At 42.5% G+C, this 15,512-nt stretch overlaps 4 protein-coding genes across 4 annotated transcripts; 3 read left to right on the top strand and 1 right to left on the bottom strand.

Moving 5' to 3' along the window:
• The first annotated feature begins 416 nt into the window (after positions 1–416).
• Positions 417–4,617, top strand: blzf1 (basic leucine zipper nuclear factor 1). Its single transcript, XM_082539623.1, has 7 exons — positions 417–524; positions 822–920; positions 1,226–1,686; positions 1,922–2,121; positions 2,231–2,359; positions 2,509–2,746; positions 2,849–4,617. Exons 2-7 carry the CDS (start codon positions 902–904, stop codon positions 3,032–3,034), a joined length of 1,233 nt encoding a protein of 410 aa, XP_082395749.1. The 5' UTR covers positions 417–524; positions 822–901; the 3' UTR covers positions 3,035–4,617.
• trmt10c (tRNA methyltransferase 10C, mitochondrial RNase P subunit) lies at positions 4,338–6,511 on the bottom strand. The gene has a single exon (XM_082539609.1). The coding sequence runs from the start codon at positions 6,188–6,190 to the stop codon at positions 4,688–4,690; it is 1,503 nt and encodes a 500-aa protein (XP_082395735.1). The 5' UTR covers positions 6,191–6,511; the 3' UTR covers positions 4,338–4,687.
• Positions 6,512–6,603: 92 nt separating this feature from the next.
• On the top strand, positions 6,604–10,110 carry txnl4b (thioredoxin-like 4B). Its single transcript, XM_082539859.1, has 3 exons — positions 6,604–6,818; positions 6,903–7,054; positions 9,217–10,110. The coding sequence occupies exons 1-3, from the start codon at positions 6,687–6,689 to the stop codon at positions 9,380–9,382; spliced, it is 450 nt and encodes a 149-aa protein (XP_082395985.1). The 5' UTR covers positions 6,604–6,686; the 3' UTR covers positions 9,383–10,110.
• A 971-nt stretch (positions 10,111–11,081) lies between these two features.
• mrpl16 (mitochondrial ribosomal protein L16) lies at positions 11,082–15,235 on the top strand. The gene is made up of 5 exons (XM_082539719.1): positions 11,082–11,332; positions 12,447–12,518; positions 13,742–13,890; positions 14,453–14,746; positions 14,885–15,235. Exons 1-5 carry the CDS (start codon positions 11,263–11,265, stop codon positions 15,074–15,076), a joined length of 777 nt encoding a protein of 258 aa, XP_082395845.1. The 5' UTR covers positions 11,082–11,262; the 3' UTR covers positions 15,077–15,235.
• Positions 15,236–15,512: the final 277 nt, after the last annotated feature.

Raw genomic sequence — 15,512 nt, 5'->3', positions numbered from 1 at the left:
TATTTTCATCCGGAAAGCAATTATTCCCTTCGTATGAAGGTTCCGGGCTTGGGGCGGGAGGGGTTTCAATACTCTGTTACACCAGCGGTTTATCGCAGCATCTATTTCGGACCATAAATCAGCTGAGGCTTAAGAAATGTTAGTAGAATGATAGATAAACCGATCTGAGATCAGTGTGTTGTGACGTTGAGGGGAGTAATTGGGTGGAATAGTTCCTGGGTTACATCTGACAGGCTACGTGCGACCTGCGCTACTTTTTCGACAAAAACGATTATTTTGTAGATAATGTAACAGCTATTCAAGTTTAGGATTACAAAACAAAAACGTGGCTTAATATTTACGCAGTTATTTCCATCTGGCGAGCGGGTTAGAAAGGTGTATTGCTGGTTTAACAGGAAGTTTTGCCTGGGAGGTAAAAATCAGGGTAAAAATCTCACACGAAACTCGCGAGAGGCCAACTGTGTCCGGTGGCAAAACAAACAGCCTGGGGCTTACGGCTAGTTAAGCGAGGAGGATTCTACCCAGTATGTTATCCAATTATATCTGTGAACTCACTAGAAACGATACCAAATACACAGAAAAGAGTCTTGTATACTCATTATGACACAGCTAATGCTAATATAAAGCGAAGTTGTTTATCATTGACGCTGCTCTGCAATCGGCTAATGTTAGCACAGTTAGCTTCCTACCAAGTTACCGTTATCACGTTACGTTTTCAGAGCCTCAGCTGTTAACCCTGACCTTTGACTGGCAGTCTTCTTTAATCATTGGACACGACAGGTGTTAAAAATATTTCACTTTCCCCATTGTTGTTATTACAGGGCGAAGGGCCACCCGAGACGTCATCAAGACGTGGGTTTCACCCAAACAGACTACCTTTCACACCAACACCACCTCCACCATGACTGCTGCTGTTAGAGGTACGTGTGGTTTCTTTGTGCTCTAGTGTTCACATTTTACACACGGGTATTTGTAAAGTCAGCGGAAGTAAACTTGACCAAGAGTTGATGGAAGTCTGTCTTTTTATCGTCTTCATGCGTTTCTTGTGCTGTTTGGTGTTTGCGGAGCTTCTGTTTTTGTGAAACATAAACAAAGCTGACACACATAAGGATTAAAGCTTTACAACATTGTTAGGCATATGTATTCCACTGCACTGTCCGCATGTTAGAGGAATCGGACTCAGTGCAAAGTGTGATCACAATTCTTGTTCCTTTTTATCTTCCAGATTCTGCCAGTGTGCCTGTCCGAGGTCCTGGCGATGGCATGGAAACTGAAAAACCGCCAGCCATCCTGGAGGTTAACACAGATACACTTCCACCAGGTCCATCTGAAGTTCCCCTCGTGAAAGTAGCTAGCTCAAAGCGCAGCCCCAAATCTACCCATCCAGCACCTCCTGCTGCCCCGCAGCCACTCGGAGTGCTCCACCTTGGGAAAGTAACTCGAGAGGCCTGCACAGAGGTGGAGGCTGTGAGGATCATGGTCCCACGTGCTGCTATTAGCCGGAGCAGCCGCACAGGAGCCACTGAGGCGAAAGGGGAGACCGGGCAACAGGCTGAGGAGCAGGGGTCTCCTTCGCTGCATTTAGTGGAGGACTGGAGAGGACAGCTGGTGAAGCTGCAGAACTCTGAGCGCAGGCTGCTGCAGGACAAAGAAGGCCTGTCCAATCAGCTCCGTGTGCAAACAGAGGTGAGGCTGCAATGAAACTGACACGCATTATTTAAATATCAGACACACTGAGGACCCTTTTTTTTTTTTTTTTAAATGGTGAGCACAACAAAAATGTAACTAATATGGTTTGTTATTCTTAAAGCTTTTTTATTTTTAATGACAAAGTTCTTTACAATACGAAGAGAGAAGACAGTTCAACTTCTCATTTGTGTTTTCAGTTGTAAAAGGAGGTTTTATCAAATTTGTGCGCTAGGTGAACCGTGAGCTAAAGAAGCTGCTGGTGGCGTCGGTGGGTGACGACCTTCAGTACCACTTTGAGCGCCTGTCACGGGAGAAAAATCAGCTGATTTTGGAGAATGAGGCTCTGGGCAGGAGTCTGGCACACACTGCAGAGCAACTAGAGCGAATGAGTATCCAGTGTGACGTTTGGAGGAGCAAGTTCCTGGCCAGCAGGTAATTGACAGAATAATTCAGTGGAAGATAAATTAAAAAATGTATGTGTGTGTATATATATTATCTGTGTTTTGCTGAATAAACTCTTGAATTTGTGTTGTCTCCTCAGAGTCATGGCAGAGGAACTAACGAATGCCAGAGCAGCTCTGCAGAGACAGACCAGAGAGGCACAAGGAGCAATTCAGGACCTGCTGTTGGAGAGAGAGGAGTTCTCCAGGGACATGATGCTCACCCACAGGTAAGATTGTGACTCACATGTAGTGATTAAATAAACTGGAGTGTCTATTATAAGAACTCTAAACTTAAAGCATACTGGAACTCAGAGCCCCTGATGCTGGCGTGAATGATGGCAGTATGTGTTGACGTTACCTGTTTTTGTGTTTTCAGATCTCTGGAGCAGCTCCTGGTGTCTCTGCAGTGGGGCAGACAACAGACGTACTATCCCACCTCACAACCCCTAAGCACGGGAGAGCTGGCGGTGGCCAATCACAAGCTAGCAGACGCCATCAACGCCCACCTGCTGGGTAACAGCGGCGGCAGCAGCACCAATGCCGCAAAAAGCAGCAGCAGCAGCACAGCAGCTGAGCAGCTCTGCAGCACACCGGCTGAGAAGATGGCCGAGAAGGTGAAGGTTTTACATGTTTGTTTATGATAAATATCATATTTAATTTCTCACATTTGTAAGAAAATCCAGAAACTCACAGATGTCACTCACTTTCTGTCTCAGGTGCTGAAGAGTTTAGATCCCATTTCCTGCTCCGAAAACAAGGCTGAGTCTCCACTCAGTGACTCCACCCCCTCAAACTTCCTCAATAGTAAGAAGAGCATTGGCAGGTTTCACCCTTACACCCGCTACGAGAACATTACGTTTAACTGCTGTGAGCGCTGTACAGGAGACATCCTGGTGCTGTAGAGGTCACAGAGACTACCACAAACATCGTTGGAGCTTATTTCAAAGGACTGAGTGTAGTCTGAGGGTTACTGGAGCTTTGTGTTTAGTTGGAACAGCAGCAGACAGTTGCTGCTCTCCTGGTTGTGATTTTACCCTGACTGTTATTTTTACATTTCAGATGATGGTCGGAATATATATGGCTCTGTTTATTTTGTTACTTTTATTTGCTCTTTAACTGAATTCAGGAATCGTAACGCAATGATTAGACTTTTCACTGGGATGTGACATCAAGGTGAGTCCGTGTTATGCGTTGAACAGAGATGCAAACATGCACGCTGGAAGCGATTCACAGCAGCGTGATGATCGGTGACCATAGTCACTGGCGATGGACATGGACAGAACCCAAGATCAGTTTTTCTCGACTTCCAGGCCAGGGACTAAAGTGACTACCTGTAAGAATGATTGACTTATTATCTGAAAGTATATGCATTTGGAGGTTACCTAGGCAACTGGAGCAGAGAATATATTTATTTTTAAAAAAGAAAGTAGAAATGTGGAGATTATAGTTTCAAGCCAAACAGCTGGCACGGCTGCGATACCTTCTACAGACGTCCTTGTGTAGATGAGTTAGTGAAACAACTTGATCATCTGTTGGTGTCTTATTGTATGTTGTGACTTACCTACTTTATTGCACCCAGGTGTAACCATTGGATATGCTTGCATCTGTCCATTGCCAGCCACTTTGGTTTGCAGAAATTCAGCCAACTCTTTCAAGTTTGTGCTTTTCTTTCTTCTGATCAGATGCAATGTTTTGCACCATCCTCATATTTATCACTACACTGTGTTTATGTAGTAACAGAGAAATTATTGCCTTATTACTGAATGCAATTCTGAAGTAACTCATCTATACAAGGCATTTTTAGAAGGTTTTAATTGCCACATTTTGACTTTACTCTCAAAATGATCAAAAACAATTTTTTCTTAATGTGGCACTAATACTCCTTCGGAGCCTCCAGTCTTTAGTGTGTTTTGAGGGTGTGCTGAGTTTTATTTGCATATTCCAGCTGTAAGTTTGATCCTGAGACTTGAAAGTATGTTGTGTAAATACCCCTCCAGTGAGCTGCTTCCACTGTGACTGTATATAAAGTGAATCAGGGTCCCTCCTATACTGCAGGAGCCACACTTCCTCTGTATAATGGTGCTACCTTATTTAGGAAAACACTGTATTAATATATTTTGTATATTTCATCATGTAAATGCATTAATATACAGTATTTTGGAAGTGGACAGATGGTACTACAAGAGCAAAAATGACCTTGACTCATTTTTTTTTTTCCTCTTCATTTAATGTCGTTTTTGTTTTGTCTATTATTATTTAAAAAGAAATGTATAAGGGCTGTATTTTTGCTTCAAAACACATTACAATAAAATAACTGGTAATCGATTGAAAATATGTATTTAAAACTGAGCTGTTTCTTTCATCTCTTTTGGAAACGACTGCTCTTTGCAGTAATAGTGATGGTTTCATCTGCAGTGAATGCACAACAAATATCTGTACATCCTTTGTTTTTCTAAAATAAAGACCAAAGTAGTTTCTACTTTTGCATTGTTGTCATTAAAGCAGCATTTATTCACTTTCAATTTACATTTACAAAATAGCAAAAGTTTGTTTTCTCACTCCTCATGCCACCACATCCTGTTCCTGCCTCCACTTTTTCTGGCTTCTATGTCACTCTTTAATGATGTCCGTACTTTGGTTCCAGCTGGTGTGTTTTCTCTGTCTCTTCCAGTGAACCCGGACTCTCTGTGCTCTTTGTTTTTAAATGTGTTTATATTTCTTTTCTCTCCTGACCTCGGTGGCCTGTCGCCATCATCTCTGGCTCTGTGTCTGGTAGTCTGCGTCTGTTGTTGGTGGAAGCCATCGTGCTTCCTTTTAGGCACAAACTGTAACGCCTCATCCCATCTCCCTCTATCCTTGAAAGAGAGCATAATGCGGATCATCTGATCCAGAGTCAGATTTTTGGCTCCCATCTCCCAGTGGAGGAACTCATCGAGGGGTAAACGGGCTGTGGCCAGCTTCAGACGCTTTGCATTGGCCAGCGATAAGCCTTTCTGGATCGAGCGGTCCACTAGAGCTCCGATGATATAAACCTTTGAGTGGTCAAAGGTGCGGAGGACGTTGGGCGAGTCTGCAGTGAGGTACACGAGCTGTTCGCGGGGGAACAGGTCAACGTGCTGCCGCTCAGAGGTGGAGATGAGTAGGCGCTCCCAAGTCTCTGCACCGTACCGTTGGAGCAGCTCCTTCTTGTAGAGTCCATCTGGCTGCAGGTTGCAGAAGTGGAGATGGTAGGGCTCAGTGGCACGCCGGTTTAGCCCTTCAACATCCATCAGCTGGGACACCGTGTTCTCGATCTCCCGTCTGGACATGTGCGACTCATAGCTCATGTCAAACACCAGCGGCTGACCGAACACCATGGACTGAGCGGACTTCCACGCCAGCAGCTTGTCCAGAGAACGGTCCCAGAATTGAAGGAAGAGTGTGTTTTTCAACCTGGGTCCACCCTCGCCCTCCCCTTCCTCTCCACCGCTCTCCATCAAAGATGCTTCTCTCTTGGCTGCCTTCTGCTGCTGCTTCTCCTTACGGGCCTTTTTGTGGCGCTCCCTGATAGCCAGGTACTTCAGGTACTTCTTCCTGGAAGACTTGGTGGTGAGCTTCGCCAGTGTCTCCACCTCCTCATCAGTCATCTCTTCAGGTACAAGCTTTCCAGCTTGCTGCCACATCGCAACCAGATCCCGCATTGCCTCCAGAGAAGACCCGTCCTTTGAATCATCTCCTGGCTCTTTCAGGTTCTCATCATCATCACTTTCCTCTGCTTCATCTTGAACCTGCTTCTCATCAAATGCAGCCTGGGATCTCATCACAGACTTCCACCTGTCCAGATCTAGAGCCTCTGTTTCCTGGGTTTTACCTGCTTTCGTCTGCGCAGCATCTGTCCCCGCTGGGCTGATAGCACTGAGGAGGCGGATGGACACCGCGATGGACGCTCTGTGCCTGCTGGCCCTGCTGTTGCTAGTATTAAAACTGCACACTTGCCTCCCGAAAGCGCAGAATGACACAGAATGAGCGCATTTCCAAAAAACAGCACAGCCTCTGGGAGTGAAGAGCCGCAGCAACATCGCCACAAATGAAACGAAACAAGAGCTGCTTAGAAAACCAGGAGAGCCAGACTGTGTTTACAGAAGCGCTTCTCCCAGACTTCCGCTGTTATTCAAGTATTACAAGTAACGGCAACATCTCACTCAGAGTCCAGAACGTTCTCAGACGTGTGCTCACATGTGTTGACGGCCAGGCTTCTCAAACACTAGGGAAGAAGGTCACGGTGTCACACTATAATGTGTCGTAGAGGAAACAACGAGGTGGCACAGCATCGATTGTCTTTGTTGAGAAGAGAACACGAGCCGTTTTTAGCCAGCTAAATCTATACAATATATTTAAATGGTAATATGATATAATAAATTATAAACCACAGCTTATTTAAATTATTTCCACAGTGTCTCTAATTAAAGTTAAGGCGGATATTTGATGGTGTCGCACACGACGCAATGATGACGCACTTCCCTCCCGGAAGTAAAACAACCGTACAGGGGGAGACGTTAGCTCGTTAGCCTCAAAATGAGTTTGTTTTTGCCCAAATTAACGTGCAAAAAAGATATCGACGAAGTCATTAAAGGGGTGGCAGAAAAAGTCGTGGTTTTACGGTTCGGCAGGGACGATGACTCGGTGTGTCTGCAGCTCGACGAGATAGTAAGCTGAAACGGTGACATGAATGTAAATAATAACTGCTCACTCTCTACTTTAGCTCATGTGTCTCCTGTCTTTCTGTTGTAGCTCTCTAAAACGGCCCACGACTTGAGTAACATGGCGTCCATTTACATCGTCGATGTTGATAAAGCTCCCATTTACACGAGATACTTCGACATAAGCTACATCCCCTCCACTGTCTTCTTCTTCAACGGACAGCACATGAAGGTCGATTATGGGTGAGTGGACCTAGGGCTCAGAATGACATTAACCTAAAATCACTATAAGAAGACATTAGTTTGAAGCAGTCGAATAGCTTGAACCAGGGAAGTGACCCGAGTGATTATCGAGGGCCACTGAGCTACCCCTCAGTTACATTTTCCTTGCCAGACTTTCTTGAGTTTTTTTTTGTTTTGTTAAACAAACGCTTAAAAGATTACTTAGCAAAGAAGTAATCTAAAACACACACACGCACACATTGTGTCTTTAGGCAGCAAAAACACCTTATGTGTCTCTGCTTATTTAATTGAATCTATGATATGTGCAAAAGATAACAGACATTAATTGGCACTTTTCACCTACAAGGTGTATTACAAATAGCTATTAGCTGAAAACATAGCATTTGTGATCATGCTGTGCAGTGTTCCCTTAAAATACATATGAAAAAACTGTAGGAAGTCAAGTTACACAGACTGGCGTTTAAAAAGCCACCAAATAAGGCAGAAACCAGAGATTTTTTTGATGGTAAACTGGTCTTGAAGTACAGAGAGAGAGCTGTGCGGGAAGTGTGATTTTTATCATGGTGGAAGCAAAACTGCCAAAGTAAGAGGAACTGCATGGCAATGTGTATTAAACAGAAGTGTAGTTCTTATCTTCTTAGCTGCTGGTTCAATGAATTTTGAATAATGAATCAATATCACATTATTCAAATTAAGAGATTTGAATCAGGAAATCAGTTTTTTTTAAACCCACCCCTAAATCCAAGTATACCTGGATAGAGAAAAAAAAAAAAAACATGGAAAATTATCAGTCATGAATTGGCCCCCCAAAAGCCCAGACCTTAGCATTATTTAAGCACTGTGGGGTCATCTTAGATATGTAGATAGATAGCCATTTACGTGCATATGCAGTGAGATTGGACCCTTTCTGACTGTACATACAAATCCCATACTTCACATTGGGAAGACATGTCAAGAGAGGTAGGATGGAAGCAATGAATATGCAATATATGATGGAACATGAGGAGGAAAAAGAACTCCACCCAGACTGAGCTACTACAGGACGACAGTTTGAGAACAGAAAAAAAACACCTCAGCACAGAGAGCACATGAGTCTTCACACCACCATATAACATAAAGGACGTGCATCGGAGCCGCTTGGAGGGGGAGGAGGGTGATTGTATATCTGTGTCTGATTATGTGTGTCTGTGTGCGTGTGTGTATCCTGTATCAACTGAAAAGAGAGCGTCCTTTCGCCCAGTTCTAAGCAAAAGTCAGCAGTTCTCCAGCCGCCGCAGTTGGCCTTGAAGGATGTGGCCAGAGGGTCAAATCACAGTCCTGTTATCAGGGGGAGTTGTTCCAGCCAGCTTTCGGCCTTGAAGCCTTCTAAGCTGACGGCCGGGTAGCTGAATAAGATGATGGTTGTTTGGTTTAAGGTTAGAGTGACCGGGCTGCATTTGATTTCGCAGGTGATCTAATATCCATCACTGGTCCCCAGGTCTATCCAGTTCTCTTTGCAGAGCTGTGAGCTTCTCCAAGATCTTATCCATATTGCGTTCAATAAGCACGGTTTGAGTACTCACGGCTCTGCCCATCGCGTCGATCTTGACAGACAACAGAACATTCATTCCTGAAGGCTGTTTACAGATGTTATATAAAAGCTTGCCTGTCAGTCTGCCCCAGGGCAGCTGTGGCTACAATGTAGCTTGCCATCACCAGTGTGTGAATGTGTGTGTGAATGGGTGGATGACTGGGTGTGTAAAGTGCTTTGGGGTCCCTAGGCGGGACTAGTAAAAGCGCTATACAAATATTTGCCATTTGCCATTCCTGAAGGCTGTTTACAGATGTTATATAAAAGCTTGCCTAAGAGAGTTCAGGTTGTGTTGAAGAATAAAGGTGGTCATACCAAATATTGACTTTCAAACTCATTCGAATTTTACAAACTCTGATGCTCTATTTATTTTGACACGTTTCATTAACGTTGTATTTCCGTTCCTAATTATAAAGAAATAAGGGATTTCAGACTTTTTTCAAATTCATTTTGATGGCATGACTTTCAACTTAAGAATAATCAATGTCAATTTTGTGGATACATATCAACACATACCAAAAGTATAAGCTACTGCTGATGCGCAAAGAGTCAGAATAAGGCCAACAGTTGTTAATAATTGTTTGTCTTTCAGCTCTCCAGATCACACCAAGTTCGTTGGCAGCTTCAAAACCAAGCAAGATTTCATGGACCTGATTGAAGTGATCTACAGAGGAGCCATGCGGGGGAAAATGATCGTCCAGAGTCCCATAGATCCTCAAAATATTCCCAAATATGATCTCCTCTACCACGGGATTTAGAATCGGTGACTTTATTCATTATGTGATGGGCAAGAAGCTCTGCAGAGTAGCACTGACGGCTGCTGAATGAGTAACAAGAGACATTCAGACTTTGAACCACAAAGTAGCTGTTTGAGGAATACTAAAGTGCCTCCGATTTAAAGACTGTTGAACATTTATTCTTTTTTTGTTGTTGTTCTTGTTGTAGAGATCAAATTACCGACAGTGTTTTTGCCTTTACTGTTTCTACTCCTGATACTTTAAAGGTTCTTCTAATTCACTTAGACAGGGAGTGTAACAGTAAGGAGGATTGCGGGTTAGTAAAAACAGATATCAACAGAAGTGTTTTGCAAATATTTGATGATATAGGAAATGCAAACCTAAGGGATGTAAAGAGTTTGACTGCAGGGTAGTCTCTACCAGTTTTTAACAGAACTATGTGGGAGGCTGGAAAAACTGGAATGAGTTCAAATTTTACCTGTGTTAAGTAATGGCAGGTGCGCACTCTGTAGTGGGATTTGTCAAATGTTTCATAGTTTATTTTGTTAACACTAAAAAAAAATTTTTATCAGTGAAAAATATAATTTTGGTGTTTTTTGTTTTTTTCTGCCTTCTTCACACGTTTGATAGGCGTGAGTTTTGATGCACTGTGTTAGCGTTTCCTGTGGTAAACCAATGTATATCAGCAGCGAGATGGCACATTTATCCACTGTGCATGCTCTGCTGTTATAATAAAATTTCAACCATCATTTTTCTCTGCGTTCTCTCGGCTCAGCCCTCCTGTTGGACAGGTGTCTGTCTGTGTGGAGTTTGCATTTTCTACCTGTTTAGAACAAGTTTCTTAGGATCACTGGTGTTAATGTAAGGGTAAGGTAATTAAATTTGATCTTCTGATGACAGCAGTGGACTGTGGTATAGAAGCTTGTTTCTGCCACTGAAACAAACACGATTGATTGGCAGAGATAAGTTGAAATTTTCATCTCAAATTGTCAACTTAATTTGAAATTTTACATTTTTTTTTTTTTTCAATTTTGAGTTCAAGTTTCTCAACAAGGTGAGTTAGTAAGTTGAAAATTTCAGATGATTATTTAGAAAGTTTAAACTTATGGGTGGCAAAAATGTATTATTTTCTAAACTTTTGTTTGTTCCAGTGGCACAAAAAAAAACTTCCATAGAGCAGTGTGCATACGTCTAAAATCCCCCATAGGTGGATAATAGAAGTAGGTTGAGATCTATTGACCTTATTAGTCCTCCTAGGACCTGGTGTTCACATATGTGGACATAACATTTTGGGTCCTCTAGACCAAAATACAAAATTTTGCTCTACAAGGGCCTGATATTCACTTACGAGGACATGATACTGCTACTGTTCTATTGAAATTTAAAACAAATATCCTCATATGTGCATCTCATTTTTTGTCAGAAAAAAAAAATCTGGCAATTCTTTGTTTTTAAACTTCTCAGGTCCCAATCAGCCCAAATATCAAAGAGAAATTAAAAATGCATGCCATGAAAGAGTTCGAGTCTTAGGAGGTTAAGGTGGATTTTTACTGTGTCAGCTTCTGAACTCATGTGCTAAATGTGTATATAAATCAAATACCACAATAGATTTTGTACTTTCATGTGATATGTTTATATCACATTAAATATATCAGATTAATGATAATAATGACAAGAAAAAGCCAGAAAGAGGGCTGTAATACTTTTATTGTGAAAGACACGAACACCGGAAATGTTTCTTTTTGTGCCGGAAGTCTTACAGTAACTCCGCGATGGCAGCGACCTTTTGTCCAACGTGGTGTTTGTAGAATTTTATATTATTCACACACCTAAAATGCTCGTATATGTACCACACGGAATGACTGTTTGGTGTTTGTAGGGTCCATTTCAACGCTAACATCATGCTCTCCCTCATTAAAGCTGCTGCCGGCGGGCTGACCGGAATCTGTCAAACCAGCAGTCACCTACAAGGTAATACAAGCTAGCTAATGGTAACCTCATCATAACGTTAACCTCCAGGTAAAGGTGGAAACGGGGCATTTTGATTAGGTTACCGACATTCACTACTAGGTAGACGAGACTGCAGCTAAACTGTGTAAACCTTATTTTCCATGCTAACGTTACACAGTTAGCCCATAAAGAAAGGCAGTGTATGAAGACAGGATCCTGGCCAGGGTTATCAACTAGACGGGCAACCAGCCAGTAAACACAACAATTAAAAATAAAGAGTGAGTTCATTCGTATATCACAGTGCAGTAATGCACCGCTGTGCATTACTGTGTGTATGGTGTGGTTACTTTAAACCACACCATACACACAATTACACCAATCCATGGATGGGTGTAAGTAGGCTCGTAGAGAAGCAGTCACAAGACTACAGAGAGAAATCATGAGAGATGTTCTCTCTGGTGCCGATGTGGATCAGTGAGCTCACCACACACTAGTACAGTGACTGTAAGGGCACGGTGTCTTCCAACACATTTTCACTTGTTTTGCAGTTTATGAGTGAGGTCCTGCCTTAAAACTGGGCAACTGGGCCACTCACACATGCATACTACAGGATTTGGTCAGCTGTGGAAACCTTGCTCTTGCACTAAGTTTTTGAGCTGATGGTAAGGAGATGAGGTTTGGGGCTCTGAGGTTATTGAATCAGCAGAGCTTTGGCAATTTTTCACTCGGCATGCAGGACTTGGACAGGACTTGGACCCCCAAGGTCCTTAACGCTGAGGCTGATTGAAGTGATTAGACATTTGGCTACTGAAGCACTTCTATGACAGAAATGCCATATTAATTTTATTCAACAGGATATGATAATTACATTATGCCAAACACGAAACCTGCAGTTAACAATAAGCTGCACATGTACAAAGAGCAGCTGACTTCCTGTAAAAGCTGGACACACAGTAAATAGATTTTCCACACAGGACATGACAACATCAGTTTCAGATGAAGACAAGTTCACCGCAGACTTGCTTCAAGCATATTTTTCGTAAATATAACAGCCTACACAAGTAAGACTTGTTTTGTTTCTGAAAACCACAAAATTCCTCTTGCACAGTTGTCTCACGTGTGGTTTACTCCACAGGTCCTTTGCACAGCTACTTGAAAGTCCTCTCTGCAGGGCTGAAGACATATGAAATCCCTCCAGACTACAGTGGTAATTATTCATCTTCTTTTCACTTATTTGTGTCAGGCTGTTTAATTTTTATGGCTTTACACTGCTGGTCCAGAGTCATGCTTCATTCTCATTAAACAACCCCAACCATGACTTAAATCACAGCATGAAGCTTTCAAAAGTAACCCCAACTCTCAACCTGCGGGCCTTTATATGCTGATTTCTCCGCCTATTAAGAAAACCTGAAATATATTTATTGTTTCAAAAATCATGCAGAGGGATATACCAGATGTGCATGAGTCAGTAGTTATGATTCATGTGAATAGGGCTGTTTGATATAACGATTTATATATCGGATGACTATATAAAAACATCTATCGGTTCATTTTACGCTATAGTTTGTTTCATGGTGTCGCAAAATAAACTGTTTACGTCAATATTTTTTCATGGCTCTATTAATTTCTTAAAGTTCTCTCTTTCTCTTATATTTAATATAACCACACTACAGACGGACAAGCGCCTGTTTTTATGCGTTGTCGTTAGCAACAACAACGGTAAAACCACGGCATGTCCGCTTGTTTATTTTCCACATGAACCTTTCACAATAAAGCTCAAGATCCTGTTGAGACTTTTCAAAATAAACTGAATCATGTGAAAGAGTATGCAGAGTATTTACGGATGAGAAGCAAAAAAGCCGCCAGGTGTTAAAAAATAAACCTTAGACTCAAACGTTAGAACAGGCTTTTCCCCGCAGCACGCCGTGTAATAAATACTTTCTCAGTTATGCACAGGTTCAAAATTGAAAAGGTGAAACACGTTCATCTCACTGTAGATTTGGAAAGGTCACCAATCAGACTGCACTGCGATGTAAACATGAACAGTGGGAAGACATCTATAGTTTTCCTACAAACATTGCTGACATAAATGTGCCTGTAGCAGGGCTGTACAAATCTTTAGGGTTTGGGTTTCTTCTAGATGTGTCATGGCAACACAATTCACACTTTGCATGCGTCAATTCACTCCTTTCTGTTGTGAAAAGGTCGCCTCTGATCCAAAACACCCGTGGAGGAAATTGTGCCGGAGGTGCAGTTTTCACCATGAGTGTTGCGTGGACTATTAGTATAGCAGTTAGAGCTCCAATCCCAACCCTTCTCCACATAGCAACCTTTTTATTTGCATCCAGCACCCTCAGTTCTGGTGTTCAGTAGCAGGTAAATATGTAAATATGTGACATGTTCCTTCGTGCCTGTTTTTATCCTCTACAGATGTGGTGCTGCCAGACAAGCCCAAACTGAAGTTTTTGAACAAGGTGCCGAACTTAAAAAAGGCCAAGAAAGAGGCAAAGAAGCTGTGGGATATCCAGGGCCCAGCTAAATCTGCAAATACCTTCACCACGGGACAGTACGCTATTGTGGTGAGTGCATTTATCTTACTTTAGATATGGCTGACAGTAGTGTTGCATGTTTTATAGGATATGACTAAGTGCCTTGACATTTTGTTTGTTCTGTGCTGATCAAGATTTATAGTTAAAATAAAAGGTGACTCAACCTGGTTCTTTTTTAATTTTACTCAAGATATTTTTTTTAAAGTACTTGCTGGAAAAACTTAACAGTACACCTGCAAGTTAAATGAGATGAAACGGCACCTGTCTGTCACACAGCGGCCACAGCATGGTAACTTTAAGCCTTTTACACAGTTTAAATGAAGTGAGGTATTTGTCAGTTTGGCGCGGGTAGATGGTGAAAGTGAGTGATGGGAAACAAAGCCGCTTTTTGTGCCAGAATGTTTTGTGCCGATGTTGGCTTCTTTAAAATGGGTTTTTATGTGGATTGATTTCAGGGACTGCAGTTTTTGGCATTAAACTGACTTAAGAGTTGCTGCCTGGTTTAATCTGTGTGCTGCCATATGTTTTTTTTAAATAGTTAAAAAATAGAGAATGACACTAAGTGACCTGTTTTCTCTGATCTGATATACAGGCCTTGGGAGGTGGGTACCTCCACTGGGGTCATATAGAGATGATGCGTCTTACGATCAATCGAAAGATGGACGCCCGGACCACGTTTGCAATGTGGCGCATCAACGCCCCTTACAAGCCCATCACGCGGAAAGGTCTGGGTCAGCGCATGGGTGGGGGCAAGGGAGCCATCGACCACTACGTGACACCGGTTCGTTACGGACGTTTGATCGTGGAGGTGGGAGGAAAGGTGGAGCTGGGCGAGGTCGAGCACATCTTGACTGAAGTGGCAAAGAAGCTTCCTTTTCCTGCGAAGGTGAGATCACAGATAAGGCATGCGCTGGTGGGAGAAAAAGTCTGAACTGTTTTCAGATGATGCGATTTGATTAGAAGTGACCGCAGTTTTTACCCACTGGTTCTCTGTGGTAACAGTATTCTCATGTCTTTATTCCAGGTAATGAGCAAAGAGAGTCTAGCAGCCCTGCATAAGAAACCAGCTGACATGGAGCAGAACAACCAGAATCCCTGGAGCTTTAAGAAGATCGCACAGGGCAACATGCTGGGCATCAGGAGGGTGCTCAGCCCCTTCGACCTGCACAACCACGGACGCTTCACGGGCAAATTTCACTTTCCACAGAGGGTGTGACACACCTGAGGGACTGAAATTTAATAGTGTTGTAATGTGAAGAAGATTTTGGAATTCTGAAATGCTCCATCTTTCAGTTGTATGTCGGGATCTTCTGTCATCTTTTTGGGTTTTTGTGTGTTTTTCCAATTATGTTAGCAAATATATCATGTTCTTAAAGTGGTGTTTTTGTCTATTTTTTTTGCTCATCACAGTTTATAAGGGTCTGTACTCCAAGAGTATTCGTCAAATGTTAGTGAAACTTGCAAACAATGATCACTTAATGGCTCTTCACCAAAGTTAGGTCACATGTGTCATTTTACTGGAAATAAAATGAGAGTCGTAATGGTTTGTGAGCTGGCAGGCTGCCGTGCCACTGGCATTTTGGTAATGCTATGGCTCATTTTCAGTTAGCTGTTTAACTCAGTTTTGTCTAATAGGGGGAAATAAGATGTAA

Source organism: Aulonocara stuartgranti, assembly GCF_965226115.1.
Source record: "Aulonocara stuartgranti genome assembly, chromosome: 1".
NCBI lineage: Eukaryota > Metazoa > Chordata > Actinopteri > Cichliformes > Cichlidae > Aulonocara > Aulonocara stuartgranti.
The sequence above is the reverse complement of the archived record's forward strand: the minus strand, read 5'-3'. Positions and strand labels throughout refer to the sequence as shown.

Bases quoted from the DNA above. Each gene is read 5' to 3' on its own strand.
- blzf1 (XM_082539623.1), top strand. The intron at 1,687-1,921 runs GTGAGGCTGCAA...TTTGTGCGCTAG, and splicing joins AGCTCCGTGTGCAAACAGAG to GTGAACCGTGAGCTAAAGAA. The intron at 2,122-2,230 runs GTAATTGACAGA...TTGTCTCCTCAG, and splicing joins AGCAAGTTCCTGGCCAGCAG to AGTCATGGCAGAGGAACTAA.
- trmt10c (XM_082539609.1), bottom strand. From the start codon at position 6,190: ATGTTGCTGCGGCTCTTCACTCCCAGAGGCTGTGCTGTTTTTTGGAAA.
- txnl4b (XM_082539859.1), top strand. From the start codon at position 6,687: ATGAGTTTGTTTTTGCCCAAATTAACGTGCAAAAAAGATATCGACGAA. The intron at 6,819-6,902 runs GTAAGCTGAAAC...TTTCTGTTGTAG, and splicing joins GTCTGCAGCTCGACGAGATA to CTCTCTAAAACGGCCCACGA. The intron at 7,055-9,216 runs GTGAGTGGACCT...TTTGTCTTTCAG, and splicing joins CACATGAAGGTCGATTATGG to CTCTCCAGATCACACCAAGT.
- mrpl16 (XM_082539719.1), top strand. From the start codon at position 11,263: ATGCTCTCCCTCATTAAAGCTGCTGCCGGCGGGCTGACCGGAATCTGT. The intron at 11,333-12,446 runs GTAATACAAGCT...TTTACTCCACAG, and splicing joins AACCAGCAGTCACCTACAAG to GTCCTTTGCACAGCTACTTG. The intron at 12,519-13,741 runs GTAATTATTCAT...TATCCTCTACAG, and splicing joins AATCCCTCCAGACTACAGTG to ATGTGGTGCTGCCAGACAAG.